The sequence below is a fragment of the Apteryx rowi genome, unplaced genomic scaffold (assembly GCF_003343035.1).
Source record: "Apteryx rowi isolate R43461 unplaced genomic scaffold, aptRow1 scaffold_66, whole genome shotgun sequence".
Classification (NCBI taxonomy): Eukaryota; Metazoa; Chordata; class Aves; order Apterygiformes; family Apterygidae; genus Apteryx; species Apteryx rowi.
This window is the reverse complement of record NW_020450938.1, coordinates 1,866,031-1,882,763: the sequence shown is the minus strand read 5'-3', so window position 1 is coordinate 1,882,763 and position 16,733 is coordinate 1,866,031. Positions and strand designations below refer to the sequence as shown.

At 35.7% G+C, this 16,733-nt stretch overlaps 1 protein-coding gene across 5 annotated transcripts in view; it reads left to right on the top strand.

The window, feature by feature from the left end:
• Positions 1-16,733, top strand: part of AFDN (afadin, adherens junction formation factor) — a 140,149-nt gene that overhangs the window by 33,401 nt on the left and 90,015 nt on the right. For all 5 annotated transcript variants that reach the window (XR_003256535.1, XM_026085105.1, XM_026085104.1 and 2 more), the window contains exons 2-6: positions 8,555-8,750; positions 10,348-10,463; positions 11,850-12,013; positions 13,334-13,494; positions 14,581-14,738. Coding sequence is in view for 4 of the 5 variants with exons in the window: in XM_026085105.1 (XP_025940890.1) it covers positions 8,576-8,750; positions 10,348-10,463; positions 11,850-12,013; positions 13,334-13,494; positions 14,581-14,738 (774 nt within the window). In the remaining variant the exon portion in view is untranslated. The remainder of the gene's footprint in view (positions 1-8,554; positions 8,751-10,347; positions 10,464-11,849; positions 12,014-13,333; positions 13,495-14,580; positions 14,739-16,733) is intronic.

Sequence of the window (16,733 nt, the reverse complement as noted above, 5' to 3'; positions counted from 1 at the left end):
CACTGATTAATCTTAAAAACTAGTTTTCCTGTCCATTATTTCTGGATGTAAGATTAATCTTAATGATAATTTTCTCTACCAAAGTATAATTAGTGCAGGAAACAGTTTGATTTGTTCAAATTTTAGAAAATTACAGCATAACTCCAGTACCAGCAACTTTTGCAGTATGCCTGTTCTGGAAAGCCCTTACAACTAATGCATTCTGACTTTGTGATTTTTTAAATGCAGTTTATTGTTCTGAATTTCATGTGTTTGCTGGATGAATCTTTAAAATATTTGAGAGAGAGGTCTGCCATTTCTATAGCAGGACAAAATTTCCACTTAGTTCATCAGGACTGTCAGTCTCTGCCAGGACATAGTTTCACCTGTATCAATGTTGCCAAGCTCAAAAGAGCTTTTTTTTTGGGGGGGGGGGGCAGGGAGGGTGGGCAAATATACCTTTGCGTAGATGAGCAGAATTTGTAGAACTACTTTTTGCATGAAAAATCACCATTCAGATCTTCACTTCTTACACATAATATTTAAAATGTTTCTTTGAAAACCATAGCCTCTAGATTAACTAAGCCTCTAGATTAAAAATTCCGCTTGAAAGAAGGGCTGCCACTGTAAGTAGAAACAAATTACTACTATGCTGTAATACTCTTAGCTCTACCTTTAGAAATATATAAACAATACATTGGAAAACAGAAATGAAATTAATTGTTGCCTGGGTGCTGTCAAGTTAACCAGATGCTCTAATGGTGATGATACCATGTTGTTGAGCAGGTGTGAAATGGCTAGTGGTCAGTTGAGGGCAGATGGCTTAGCTGCTGGCTGCTACATTCCCACTCCCTTCTGTGGTCAGATGCTCGCCTGACCTGCACGGGGACTGTAGAATGTGCCAAACCAGCATATCCTGAAACCAAAAAGTACCTGCTGGCTTATAATGCTGTAAATTCTCTGTGCCGGGTCAGGTATGTGCTAGTGCAAGGGTGGGAATAAAGTATCTAGCTTGGCTTAGGTTGCTGTTCCACGAGAAAGACCATTTCATGCAAGCGCCAGCCCTGAAAGTTCTGTAGCTGTATAGTGAGTTTGAGCAGGAAACTACCTTGACTGGAGGAAAAAAAAAAAAAAAAAAAAACCCTCTCTGGATTAGTTAACCTAATTCAAATTGCTCTACAACTGCAAGATGCTAGTACCTGGCATAAGGGAGGAGGTGAGAATAAGATTGAGGAAGGGCAGCAGGAAGGGTAGCTGCTACTTCAGCTAGCATTTCTGTTCATTTAAAGTGATTTTGGACCTATGCTTTTAATGTTAAAATGTGTTGAAGGTAGTCTTTTTTGTGGCCTGATTGATGAATGAAGACTTTTAAATACTGGGGTTGCAGATCTGCAGGTTGTTGGCAAGTAGTAATGTCAATGAAAAATTAGACTTTTAGTGCCAGAACTGTCATTTTCCCTCTTGTAATTTTCCTATTGTAATTTGGTTTGAGGCAGATGTAATAACATGTTCCTCTTCCCCCAAATCAGACTATGTAAAAGTAACAGTCTTTAATACAATAACTAGTAGAGAGAACTCTTGATTTATTATTTTGAGGCTGTATTTGAAAGGTACCATAGTGAGTTGTCTGTACTTCTAATTTTTCCTCTATAGATTTTTTGGAGTTATTTATATGCATTCTGTTCTTAGTTCCTCAGCAGTGACAGGTTGCAGGCAAGCAATTGGAAGGTAAACAATGGATCCTTGAGACTTACTGCTATTTCTTATTTTTGCTCTTGCTCTTAAATAAGTCATGATTGATTGATTTTGTTTTCGACTAACTTTTATCTAGTTTCAAATGATTAAATTCTGCCTGTATCTCTCTTTTATTATGGGAGCCTTTGTTTTAGAGTATTTTGGTAGTCCGAATTCGTATACCTCAATTAGTTTTCCTCTTTCTTTCTGTCCTATCAAGTCCTTCAAACAGCTTTCCAAACAATAAGAGCTTTTTACTTTGTGGTTATGTTTTTCAAGTATCTGTTTACAGTTACTACCAAATCCTCAGTATTAAGGTACTGGGGGATTCACTGAATGGCTGTTGCACAAACATCAATGCAGTTTTTAAAAGGAGATATAATTTAATCTAGGAAAACCTCATGTATCTTTATTTGTTGCAATTTATATTAAAACAGTCTAATGTAATGAATGGTTGGAGGTTAAATAGTTCCAGAACTATTTTTGGTGCTCATTGTTGAAAATACCTTTGTTCTAGTGTTTTTCGGTTAACAGCACTAGACTTCATTTTGTAAGAAGAGCACCCTGCATTTGCTTCTGGTTAATTGTGAAAGGTTAAATGACACTGTACAGTGCAATTTAACTGAAAATATCTTGCAGGTGGCAGACAGTTGCTGTGTGTTGCAAGTACTGTTTAAGATTTTGCAGATCTTTTATTGTAGGTTTGAAAATTAGAGAAATAAGCCTATAATGCTTTCAGGGAGCACCCCAGTAGGGTGTGTGTGTGTTTTTTTTTTTTTTTTTTTGAATCTAGCAGGTTTGCCAGAATATCATTCTGAAATTAAGGGGTTTTTTGTTGTTGTTTTTTTTAAATTTTGAAGAACGTAGGAAATATTCTGGTTTACCTCCTTAATGTAGATGGGTCTGTCCTATAGTTTTTTTTGTTGTTGTTGTTTTAATGAAGCCTATTTTCTTACGTTTTTCTTTCAGTCTGAGTTGAAATATGAGATGAAACTGCAGTGTCGATTATTCTGGTGGACGATTAAGTTTTAATCCCCATAGTTATTATATTAATTGTYGTTCTGTGGGAAGTTTGCTAATAGGGAGAATGCATGCAAGATATACAACAGAATATCTACATCAGTGATAATTCAAGCTTTATATGAGCATTTAAGCTGCATTTATGAAAGTAAATTCTTTTTTAGAGTATGTTTTAGTTATATTTATAGAAATGAATTTTGACCTTAGTTTAAGATTTTAGTTATGTAGCATTTGTCATATACTGTACTGGGATTTGCATTGATTTACTTGCATTAAATTTGTATTAAAAATGTGTGCTGAATTGTTCAGTTCTGTGGGACCTTACTGATCTTGAGTTTTCTTTTTATTTTGTAGTGGGACAAGTTCCTAAGATGTAGTTTTCCTCAGAAAAGTGGAGAAACAACTTCCCTTATTTAGTTATGCTTCTTGTGTTGTGGGCCATTGATAATTACCTTTCTGATAGGAAACTGATGTTGATCCTGTTTTTATGAACACTAAAGTGTGCATAAATGCAGTTGTGGAAAAACGGAGTCATTCTGCAGTGCAGTATCTTTGCTGAATCAGGTGTCAAAGATGTGAAAGGGGAAATAAAGCAGATGAAAAAGAAAATTTTTTTTATACAAGCTGTATTTTCATCTGTGTGACTCTTCCTTTCTCCTCTTGGAACTGTTTGAGGTGTTGCTATCATCAATCATGAAGCTGCACTTTTTTGAAGGTGTTCTACTTTCTCCCTTAAATGGAAAACAGTTTATAATAGTTAACATGCATTTTTTTAAGGTTATATGGAAGTGCTTTTCAATAGTTAAGTGTAGACACTGTATATTTAAAAAAAAAAAAAAAAATTGTCCTTAAGTTTCAAGTTGGTATAACTGCTAGAAATGCAGGCTAGAAACTTACTGACCTTCATGTAATTTAAATGCTTACTCCTTTAGTGACTTCATATATTTGTTCTTAAAATCGTGTAGTGTGGTTTTTTTTTTTTTAATTATTTCATTAGAAAACTTGGCTTTGTTGCATATTTATCGCTTTTGGAGAGGGGAAGGAATCAATTCCATTTTACTCTATAGACTGACTACAGGTTAGGTAGTAAGGCATCCTGTGAATATTTAAGAGTATCCCGCAATGATAATATTGTTATTACGCTGACCTGTTATATCAATATTGTGACCTGAATTCATTTGAAAGTAACTTGTATTTGCTTTAATTCTAATTGTTATGCTGTGAATTAGTTTTATTGTGATTTATATTCTGTTAGCAAAACTCCTGAGCAACAGGTACATTAATTTGAATAATTACAGCTTAGCTAGGAGTTAGTTATATGTAGATTTTTGCCCACAGAATTTGAATGGGGCAAGGAGAAAGATGTGACACTTCTAATGCTGTTTTTTGGTGTTCTGTAGACCTAGCCATGCAGAAATGCCATTTATAAGGCAAACAGTGGTATCAGTATAGCTAACATAGCTCAAAGCTATGCTTTTGGAAGGGTTACCAATGAGGAATTTGGAAGGGAAACGTGAATTTTTTTTTATTGCTAGAAAAATTAAATAGTTAACAAAATGGATGGTGTATAATTTACTTGTGCTTAAATATGTATTGCTTTATGATTAATATCTGTAGGAGACTATTTTAAAAGCCTGCCTGTATTCTTTGTTTGGCTTGTGGGAATAGTGATCCAGACCTCATTTGTTGCTACCTCCTGCATGTTAGGAGGGTGGAATAATATTCTCTCATTAACTTCTCTGGCACTCTAAAGGAGGGGTTTCTTTTCTCATACATGAGTATTGCTGTGGATTACTGCTCCTGAATATTACTGTTTTGTTTGCAGGAGCCTCTGTGTTTCATTCTTCAGGAAGTCCAGATTTCCCTGCTACAAATCCCATTGTATCACACTGTAGACTTTTTCCAAACCCCTCTTTTACAATACAAGCCTTTTCTCTTTGTTTTCTGGTTTTCATTTTTCTTCTTGCATGTGTTCTCCTTCTGTAAAAAGAATGGGACAGTTAGAAGAAAAAAAAAGCTGTTTTTCTGTGGGAATTTTCAAACAACCAAACTGTGTAACACCTCAGTCTTCCATAACTTTTAACACTTCTAGTGTGTTCTGTAACCAGCCTTRGTAGTCATGGACCTAGGCTTGAGTTACTCTCCTGTACCATTTTATTTTATTTATTTATTTGCGCTTCTGGATAACATAGCTTTGAATGAGTGACTATCTTGATTATTACTGGTTAAAGATCAAACAAACCATGTTGAGAAGCAGCAATCACTTTGCTGAAGCTTCTTGGAAAACTTTGGATGATAATAATTTGAAAGCTAAACTTGTATGTCACTTTTTCAGTTTTAAATGTAGCTTAAGTGATTTGTATGACTCTTAATGTTATATATTGAAGTTGATTTCCTGCTTTTGTAGTGTTCTTTTTCAGTTGATGATGGTCTAAGGTCAATAGAGAGGGTGTCAGAAGATAAGGCCATAGCAGAAAAACTAGCTGAATTGTTTTGCTTTGTGTTCATTGTTGAAAAGCTTGGAAAGGTTGCCATGCCAAGAATCTTTTTATAGGTAACTCATCAGAGAAATTCAAATCAGTGTTTGTAAATGGTTTATAGAACAAATGGGCAACATGAAAGCAAGTTGCTAGAACTAGACAGCATTCATCCAAGAACTCTTTAAAAAAAGTGAAGGATGAAATTACTTTACCAACTGGTATGTAATGACTTTTTATCTAGCCATCTTCAGGTTCATAGATAAAAATGCAGTGTGAGCCCAGTATTTAAAAGGACTTTTACTAAGGATGATGTCTGTGCTGCTTAAAAACTATAGTAACTTACAGAACTAGTGGATGCATGGATAACTGTAAGATTGTGGAAGGGTCAACAGAGCTTTGTGAAAAGAAGTGCCTCATAACCCTGTTGGAGCTCACTCAAGGAGTTAACAAGAATATATGTAAGGAAGATTCAATTGGCAATGGTACGTAGAATTTCCAAAAGTCATTCGGTAGTCCTCCGTGAGAGGGGAAAGTCCTCATATGGATAATTAATCAGCTGAGAGATAAGAAATGAAGTGAAGAGGATAATTTTTAGAGGTGAGTGGTAGTTAAAAACATGCTGTTTAAAATACTCAAGGTAGAAAAGATGAGAGCCAACTTTGAATAACTACAGAAGAACTCCTAATGTCATAGCAGGTGAGAAAGTGACAGGTAAGTTAGTGTAGATAAATGTAAGGTAATGCATATGGAATCTGCAACTTATTGCAGGAAACAGCGACAGCTTTGTATTACAATAGATAGTTCTGTAGAAGCACCAATTTGTGCTCAGGAAAGTTAATTCTATAAATTTTTAGGAAAACAGCAGAGAGCAAAACAAAATATTTATGCCATTGTCTAGGTCTGTGGTGCATCTGCATGTGACTCGTGCAGTCCTTCCATCTCAAAGGTACAGTAGAACTGTGAAAGGCTCAGAGAGGGGTRACAGATTCATTCAAGGTATGGAATAACTTCCTCGCACAAAAAGAGTTTAGAGTAGGATGTATCAGCCTGAAAAAAATGACTGGAGGAAAAAAGCCTGTGAAGTCCCAAGTGGCCTGAAGGGGGAGTATGAGAAACGGTTGTTCTTGATCTCTTACAAAAAATAGCATCAGTCGAAGGTAGCAAGTTCAAAACAAACAAAAGAGGCTTCCTTTCACAGTGTTTTGTTTTGTTTTTTTTTTAAATGTGGCTGTGGAAATTCTTGCCACAGAAAATATTTTGTGGGTAGTAAAAGTTTACATGGGCTCAAAAAAAAGACAGATTAGTTGAAAAAAAAAATCACTGAAGGCTTCTGAATGAGGAAGTCTTGGAACCTCAAATGATTGGAAGTTTGGAGAGTATTTGGGTGGAGGGATATGTAGGAGAGGGGGAGAGATAGTATACTCCTCAAGTGTTTCCTGGATGTCTGCTTTTGGCTGCTTTCAGAGATGAGATACTGGGCTAGATAGACCCTTGGTCTGACCCACTACATATCTTCTTAGGATTAATTATTGGTCCCTCTCTCGCCTTGAACTTTTTGATTAATTTGAATTATGGATGTTGTTAAAATTTTTAAGAAAAAAATCCCATCTCCTCATTCCTGTATACAAGCTAGTTTAGAAGCATTTTTAAGGAGAATCTCGTCATACGAAGTTGTCTGACTTTCACTAGTAAGATCGGGACTAGCCAGTGTAAAAAGCAACAAAAAAAATTGCACGCAAAGTATTTTCAGTTTCTGTGGTTGTATTTTCTTTCTCTATTTTAGACTAGAAGTATACTTCAGGAAAATATTTTATTTCTGTATGTATGAATGGCTTGGTGCAGTCATTCGTTTTTAATCTCTTTCTCCACCTGTCTTTTTATGGTGTGCCATTTTTTTTCTTACCTATTATGCCTTATCTTTATGCCTTATCTAGAAACAATTCAGTACTCTAAAATGCTTACCTACCATGTTTGTTTCTCCTGATTTTGTTGCAACTGTTAATACTGCAGTGTATCTTGACTTTGAATACCTAGAATGTAGTACAGATACAAAAATATACAGATACAAATACAAAAATACAATTGCCTTTTTTAAAAATGGCAATTGCACCTACTGCATAATGTAAATATGTTTGTAGTGCCACTGAGAAATGAAAGCAGAGCCTTGCCTTGGTTCCTAATGATTAGGAAGAGTACTGATGCAGAACTGGGAATTGCAAGTGCCCTGGGAAAGAACAGTGTTTACAGTTGTAGAATTTTTCTTCTATATATATAGCAGTAACTAATACTCTTGTCTTACAGTGTAGCTTGTAACACTTTTTTTTTTTTTTTTTGGCTGAAGCCTTTTGAATGCTGGATTAACTTCAGTAAATATCTCATTTTTTTGCTGTTCAAAGACAACCTTGTGATGTCTTTGTGTGATCAGATCAGTGCTGGAGAGGACTGCTTTTAGTGTGAAACCCACTATTGCATCTGACACCAGAGGATATATCTTTTGCAAAGCCTCTTGAAAATAAAGACACAAGCAATGATTATTAAACTGTAGAGTAAACTTGAATGTTTGCTATATAAATAGCTATACAGATAACAGGACGGTTGAATCTTCTTGATTAACTTCAATGCAGGGCCTCATGAGTGCTGGAAGTYGTGCAGAGGGCAAGAGTAGGCCAGGCTGAGACTGCTGCAGAACTAGAATTTGAATCTGGAGTCAGTGTTCAGGCCAGTAATAGAGGTGTAAGAACAAGGAGCATCCTCTCGCAGTTTGGTAGGCTGGAATGTAGGATATGACTGTGATGATTAAGAAAAGTATCTGAGGATGTGGATCTACAAGAGTTTGAGCAGTTCAGTGTTGCAGGTGCAGCGTAGCCACCAAGCCTAGGGTTCCTTTGTCTCTTTCTTCCCTTCCTTTTGCCTTGTGTTGGTACTGGAGCTTGTCTAGTGTCCCAGAGTGCCTTAAGAGCTAAACTGAAGACTAACCCTTCCAAAAATATAAAGTAAAAGATCAGGCAGTTTACCTTTCTGAACAGGCTATTTCTGGGACAAACAGATGCCAACATAAGAGAGGGTGTAGCAGCACATTGGGGGGAAAAGAGGAGAGAAAAGATCATGCTCAGGACTGCCATGATAGAAGGCTGGTCTCTGAGACAGGTTGCTGTTCCACAAGTATACTTATTTTGTATTATTGTTTGCTCTGGATAACAAAATGCCTTGAGACTAGTCTGCATTTCTGGCTGAAAAAAAGGCCATATTAGTTCTGCTGCAATTAAACCTATATTAAAAAAGAATTCTGAACCTTAGGACTCTTAGCTGGCAATCAGGTTTGTATCTTTATTTCTTTACAGGATCTGGAGTTTCATGGAGTAATGAGGTTTTACTTTCAAGACAAAGCAGCTGGAAACTTTGCAACAAAATGTATCCGTGTCTCTAGTACTGCCACAACTCAAGATGTGATAGAAACTCTTGCAGAGAAGTTTCGACCGGACATGCGAATGTTGTCATCCCCTAAATACTCGCTTTATGAGGTGCATGTCAGTGGAGGTTAGTATTTATTCACTAAACCTTTGCTGCGTCCGCACCACCCTCTTACCTGCCCCCAAATGAAGTATCTTAAGCTTTCCCCTCAGCTTCTGAACCTTGTAATAGACTTTGTATTTTTTGCTCTTAAGAACACTGCTTTTAATGGGTATATGGGGGAGTGGTATTTCAAATGTAAGTACATATGTCAGACCTCCAGTTTATGTAAGTTTTGATGATATGATCTATTAAATGCTATACTTGACATCCTGTACTTGTTGACATTTGTGAKAGAGTTGCTACTTTTAACACTAGTAGAAAAAAATTTGTGAGAGAATAGAAGTGTTAAATTGGACCACTTAAGAATACATCCTCAGTTTTCTTCTTTGATACTGTCGGCCTTTGTTAGATAGCTTTATGAGACATGTTCCTTTATTGCTAAATTGAGGGAAGTTCAGTGTATTGTTGTCTGAAGCAATTGTGTTTCTTAAACAGATCCTTTAGTGTTATTTAAGAAGAGCTTGGATTTCTTAATAGACTTTTGATGTTGCTTGCATGTGCTTTTTCTCCCCCTACCATATAGAAAGCTTCAGGTGGGAAAATGGTGGTGTATGGGTGGGGGTGAATAGTAGAAACTGGCTTTTTGCAGTGGTTTTTGCTATTCTGGATTTTGGAAGCTTACACACAACTGGTTTAACTACTTTAAAGTCTGCTTTTCATTGACTGAAACTACTTTGGCTTGAGATAGAAAATGGAAATTTCTTGGGGTGTATGATGCTTTTTATAAGCTACTGATGATGACTTGATGTTAATTATAAGAAAAAAGAGCATGTATCATTACCAGTTTAAACAATGAATAGTATACATTTTTTCTGCTTAAAATTTTTTTAAAAAAATCTTAGTGCTATGCCTAGGCTCAAAATGAAATGGTTTCTTCTGTGGGGCAAGTTCCTGATTGTTTAAAATACGGCTCATAAGAGAGGCACCTCTGTCAGTGTATGAGTGTTTCACATTAAATAAAACGTAACTGCAAAGACATCATTGTCTTTGTCATGTCATTGTCATGTGTAGATACTGTCTCCTGCATTCCAGAAGGGAGATCAAGTGGCAAAACTTGTTTAATTTTTTTAACCACCTTCTCAGGTTTTGTTCATATACTTAAAAGAAATATAAAACACTAATGAAATTTTATCTCGTATATGTGTGTAATGTATTTTTTCATTTTATTTTATAATCTACTTATTTTTGTGCAGTCTTTCTAGAATATTAATTTTTATGTAGAAGCGAGACTGATTAAATTTAAAATCAGGAAGATGAATATTTGGAAGTCTCTTGAGATGGTAAAGTTTAAAGCATTTGAACTGTAACTATAATGTCTACTCCTGAGTGATAATCTTATGTTCCTAGACTTCAGCTCTGACAAAGATGATGCACAAGGCTACTTTCAGTGAACTTTTAGCTTATGCAGATAGAGGGAATATACAAGGAAGAACCAACTGATTGTATATGGTTCACCAAAATTTTTTTTCCTCTTAAAAGCATAACTTGTTTCTAAGTCTCTTTGCTCTTGTTTGCTCTTGAGGTGCCAAATAACTGTTATTGATTTTCATTTTTTTTGAAGAAGAAAGAAGATTAGATGTTGATGAGAAGCCTCTTGTTGTACAATTAAACTGGAACAAAGATGATCGAGAGGGAAGATTCGTTCTCAAGAATGAAAATGATACGCTTCCTCCAAAGGTGAGGCTGTAAGAAGGAACATGGTAGTGGTAACAGCAGTTTTGAAATCTGTGGGACTTGCTCATATTGTAAAACTTTATTTCCACTTTTTTAATTCCTGAAAACAACTGCTGCTGCTAATCTTGGATATCTGGAGCAAGGTAAAATGCATCTGCACAACACAGCACTTTTTCCATCTTTCAGATAACTTATGATGCTTTGATCCATGTTGCTGGCTAGTATTGTAGCATGTAAGGGACAGAAAACTTGGAGCTTGTTTTGCTCTAGTAAGCTGAAGTAAAAATATTACTCTAATAGTTTATCATGCACAATGCCTATAAGGTAATCCCTTGCAGAACCTTTAAAGGGTAATGCCAGAGGGAGTTTAATAATTAAAACTCATCACCTCCCTAGGTAACATTCTGTTTCTTAACAGAGCTCACAAATACTTTTTGCTTTTGGGGAATTTTTTTTTTTTCTTCCTGCTGCAAATGAGGGGGATGGGAACATCAGGCAAACAAAACTATATAATATATCTAACCTGGATTTTTATAGCTATGGAAAACAGGCTGTTTGGTGTGGGCTGTCTTCAGACAAGTTTTTCGTCTTGGGGTTAGCACTGAATTTCTTCTGCCCTTGGAATTAGAGCTTGTTAATTTTAAGTGTTTTGGATATATGTGCATGAGCTACACTTATGCTTACACTATGCTTTTGAGTACAGGATGCATCCACATTAAAGATGGGGAGAGAAAACTAATGGTGCCTTGCACTACATCTACCAGACTTGCCATTCCTATTCATTGACTTCAGTAAACTTCAATCCTCCTTCTCTGTGTTCTTCCTTTCTTGACAGAAGCAAAAAACCTGCATCTTCTTTCTTATCTTTTGCTATTCTCTCTGCAAAAGACAAGTGAGCCTAGGATTACGGGGATCTTGTGTATGCAAAGAGCAGGAATTGGAGAAGAGTGAGAACACTGGAAGGACAACTCAGAAAAATACACCATAGAGGAAACATCCTATATAATGTATTTTCTCCTCCAGTTTATTCTGGTCTGAAACTCCAACACAATGTCTTGGGGAAAAAAAAAAAATCAAGTGCAGTGTTATTTTGTGAAGTATTTTTTTACTGGGAGGCAAACATTTGTTTTGCAGCCTTCAGTAAATCTTTGAAGTCAAGTAGATGGTATATGCTGCAGTTATTCATGTAAAATTCACCTATTTCTTCACTTCCCTGAGTATACTTTTGGAGTACAAGATACTCAGTTCATATCTACTTTGGAATTCTTGAATGTGTTTTCATCTTAGTGATGCTGTGTCTTTAACGGAGTTACCTGGTGATTTAAAATCAATAATAACTTTTCAGTGGACCAAAAGTGATGGAAGCTGTTTTAAACTGATTTATTTCAGAAGGCTCAGAGTAATGGCCCTGAAAAACAAGAAAAAGAGGGGGTTATCCAGAATTTCAAGCGGACTCTCTCAAAAAAAGAAAAAAAAGAAAAAAAGAGGCGTGAGAAGGAAGCATTGCGACAAGCATCAGATAAAGATGACAGACTTCTTCATGGGGATGATATGTAAGTGTATTAAACTTTAATCAGTTCATACAACCTACATCTTTAAAGAATTCTCCTTCTTTATCTAATAAGTGGTTGCTTCTGTTTCAGAAGTAAGTAATTGACATATGTACGATAGCATCTTAGACCAAAATACGTGATGGCAAATTTTATGGCTTGTATGTCTATCATGCAGCAAAGTTTATTTTTACACCATGAAATAAGTTTCTTTCACCTCTTTATCCTTGTACAAAAATCTACACATGCTCATTCACATGAGCTCTTGTAACTATTATTATTTTTGAGCATTTTCTCTAAAGTAGCTTTATTCTTTTCCTTCTGTTTGATTGTTGTGTCTTTTGCCAGAAAAAGTAGTATATGCAGGTGGTTGCATTTGACTCATCACCTGACTGAGTTTGTGTTTCCGGGAGACACATCTCACTAACCTGTCTTCTATAGTCTCCACCTCTTGCTGCCAAATATCCTAATCTTAGTTCATTAGGACAGGGCAGGTCATACATTAATCCTTTTAGGGAAAACTGGGGCATAAGAATCAGGCATGAATAAACATCTGTAGAATTAGAAAGCTGAAAAAAGGTCTCCATCACATTAAACTTTGTCTCAGTACCAAATTTTCTAGGTTTTCTTATGGAATACACCAGAAAAGATGTAATTTATGGTAGAGTTTTAACATACCCAAGAAGAAAATGAATGATGAAAAGGTACTAATTGATAAAAGATTCTCAGTGATGAAAGAAATTGGTTGAGCAGTTGACATATAATAGAGGATTTACTTGGTCAGCTTAATTTTTTTGAGATCATGTTTGTTTTTCATATGCCTAGTTCTGCATGTACATTTCCACAGTGTTCTTCAGAGCATAATCTTTCCAGCGTTCTGTGCAGTTACTTAGCTTGATCTTATTTTTTTAATTAAAGTAGAATTATGTTTAAGTGCATTAGCAAAGGAAAAGCATGAGTTGCAAGTACATGCTAATTTTGCTTCCAGATGATCTTCAGAATAAAGTTAAAGGTGTCATGTAAAGCTTCTGTAATGCCTCGATTTTTTTGTAAGAGGTCAAAGGCCCTTTTTTCTTTCTTCAAAACTAGCAAGCATCAATACTTAAATTGGTTGCTGCATATTTTAAGTGAGCATGGGTACATGAACAATGTTAATCCTAGCAAAAGTACACTTCACAAAGAAAGGATCCGTTGCAGTTACTTAGGAGGTCTTCTGTATGTATAGATCCTCATTGCTTTTGATCCTTTATGAAGTGATGAAGATATATGCAATTTGGGCTATTAATGACAATTTTTCCTTTGTTTGTTTAACTAACTTGGCAGTGAGAATTCTCGCCTTGCAGCTGAGGTTTACAAAGATATGCCTGAGACAAGCTTCACTCGCACAATATCCAATCCTGAAGTGGTTATGAAACGGCGGCGACAACAAAAACTAGAGAAGAGAATGCAGGAATTTCGCAGTTCTGATGGCAGACCAGACTCAGGTACTTAGATTACTTTTGGCTAAGCTGATGTTAACCTGGTTACTGAGAGGGTATTGTTAAGGCCAACAACTGTAAATTTGAGTTAATTTAGACAATAAAATGTAAAAAAAAAAAGTTGGAGAAAGCAGCAGTTATCCATGGTATAACTGAATGAAGGATTCCTAGAGGTGAGATTCTACAGGAGTTTGTCCCGGGACTACTGTTAGACAAAGCTTTCAGCGATGGACTTAGTGATGAGAGAGAGTATGCTTATTGATCTTGCTCTCAGTGTTAAACTGAACAAGAATGAAGAGCAGAATTAAATTTCAGAATACTGACATATTGGACAAGTCTTCTGGAATAACTGTGATTCATTTTACTAAGAACAAACTGAAGGATCTGCATGTAAGAATATAATCAGTAGCACAAACACAGCTGGGCAGGAATTGTTCAGATCTGCAGAGAGGCATCTAGCAGGTCTTGTGGATCACAAAATGAACAACCATTTCAAGTTGGAGATGGGGCTAAAGATCACATTGGCTGTATAAACATCAACGTTAAATGTAAGACAGATGAATCAATTTTCTATTTTTATCAGTGTTGCTAAAATCTCAAAGGATGTATTGTGTTCGGTATTGGGTTCTGAGTACCAGGAAAGCTGAGCGGCCATGGAAGAATAGTGAAGAATGAGTAGAGGTGTAGAAAACATGACCTCTGAGGGAAATCTTAAACAGGCTTTTTGAAGAGAGGAGAGAAGCTTGAAGAGCAGCACAAGTTTGCTTTTAAAAGGATGGGAAAGGTCTGTTCTTTATCCATTCATTATCACTGTTTCATTTTGACTTCAGGGAGAATTAAGAATGGTAAAGACAGTGAAGCATTGGAGAAATCAACTTGCCTAGAGAACTTAGGAAAGCATTACTGGAGGTTTTTTACCAATGGCCTAGATGAGTAATTCGGGGATTATATGACTGCTCTTGTGTTAGGGATTAACTAAACAGTTTCTCAAGGTGTTCCTTACTATATTTCTAACAGAAAATAAGAAATGGTTGCATGTCTGTCTCTCTTTTGATGCTCTGATAGCAGTGTTAATTAAATTTTATTTTCAAGGTGGGACACTGAGAATTTATGCAGATAGTTTAAAACCAAATATTCCATACAAGACAATCCTGCTGTCCACTACAGATACCGCAGACTTTGCAGTTATTGAAGCACTGGAGAAATACGGTCTGGAGAAGGAAAATCCCAAGGATTATTGTATTGCTCGTGTAAGTGAAGTTACTAAGTCACAATACTTCTCATGCTTCATCTTTGATTCTGTTCCTTGAAGAAACTTAAAATGAAATGGAAAAAACTCTGGTAGTTCCAGGACTTTTTTTTTTTTTTTTAATTTAACAACCTCAGTCAATTTTTACTTGTTGCATAGATAACATTAATAGTGAAAGGAACATATTTTTGTATTTGGTACTGTATTTGGTGCTGTGCTTTTATGCTGCCAAGTGCTTACACTTTGCAGATGTATAAACAAGTAGTTAATCCTACAGATACCTGAATTTGTGCTTAGTTTGTGCATAAGCTATTCCCCTGAACTAAATGAGGCTGCCCTAAGGCAAAAGTGCTTAGTCCAAACTCCATTATAAAAAGTACATTATATGTTATTGCCTTATGCCTTTCAGTGGTTGCTTACCATCATTACACATCAGTGAAATTTAAACGTTTAATTGAAACTTAAACTTATTTTTGGAATTCAATTCTTCTAGGAGGTTTAAATGAATTAAATAGAATCACTATTTCTTAAAGAGGCATGGATTTACCAAAAAGGCCCAGGGACAGTATTGATTAAAAAGTGTAAACTGCTATCTATATCATCTTCTGAAAAGGAAGGACAGTTGGATTTGAAAACACTTGACCCTTGTTTGAGTCCAGTCTTTTATATTTCTGGCTATTAGGTTTCCAATAAACTTGATTTTACTGCTACTTTAGATGATGAAAGGAAGGAAAAAAAAAAATGTTTGTGTCCTGTTGTGTTGTGCCCTTCCCCTTTGTGGGGCAAAATCCTTCCCCGCACCAGCACTTGAAATGCCACTGGAAAACATTATGGAAGCTTACATTATTTGCTATTTTGCACATTCTCTAATTGGTCTAAAGGATGTGAAGGATGTGAATATTTATCTTTAAGTTGCCTTCTTTTTTTCTTCTTTTTTTTTTATGATATCTTTGCGTAACCTCAGCRTCTACTTTTGCTGTGCTTAAAGCCTGTAGTGGTATAATTAGCTTGGAATTGACATGATTACCAGTTTTAGAGTAAACTAATTGTTCTAATTACTAATAAGAAAACTGTATGGTAGTGATTTTAGAATTAGTTCACTGTTATGGAACTATAGTTTCCATTGTTACAACAATTTTTTTTGTTTTAGTTTTAGGTGCATTTTTAATGAAGTACTGGATGTTTTGTCTGCATCTTCATTAACCCATAATTGTGGTTCCAACTGTGAAAGTTAGTTTTAACATAATTTCAGTAAAATTTTAAATAGTTTTTATTAATGAGGGAAGTAATTTTGTAAGCAATACTTGTTAGACTTTGATTTTTCACATAGCATATTAAAAATTGATTCTCAGTTGTGATGTGAAGTATTTTCTATGTGCAGTTTTACTTATGCCAAGATCATGTTGTTCATATTTTAGTTTCTATAAATGAAAATCATGGTTCTCAGTTGTAGCTCTTATTAAATGCACTGCTGATCTGATATGCTAGTTTTTGTGCTGCTTTGAGAGAATTGGGGGTTATAGCACAGACATTGCAGCCTTCTTCAGAATTTGGAAGATAACTTTGCAGTGTTTTTTTTAGTTCAGATTTGGAGGTTATCATGATGCATTATGAAATATTTATATTTTTAAGAGTATATTGAACTGATCTCCCGCTTAGGTACCAGGGAAACTGTTGCAAGTCACTGTTGTGGTGACACCAACCACCTCTCCCTGTTCTCTTGCCTTTTCTGGGAGTGTTTAACATAGAGAATAGAGTCTAAGGATGTTGCATTGATCTTGGGAAAGATTAACAGTCTGCTATGAATCAGGTTGCTTTATATTAGTTTTATGGAARGTGTTTCTTCAGGAAAATATTTTGCCATTTCTGAGCAATGCATCTTCTTGATATGGTAAATTTGTTGTGTGCTGAATGATGTTAAATACGTGAGTGATATTCACTGGCTAATAGCAAACCTTTTTTGTTTTATACCTTCAAGTGTAGACGACTCTGCCTT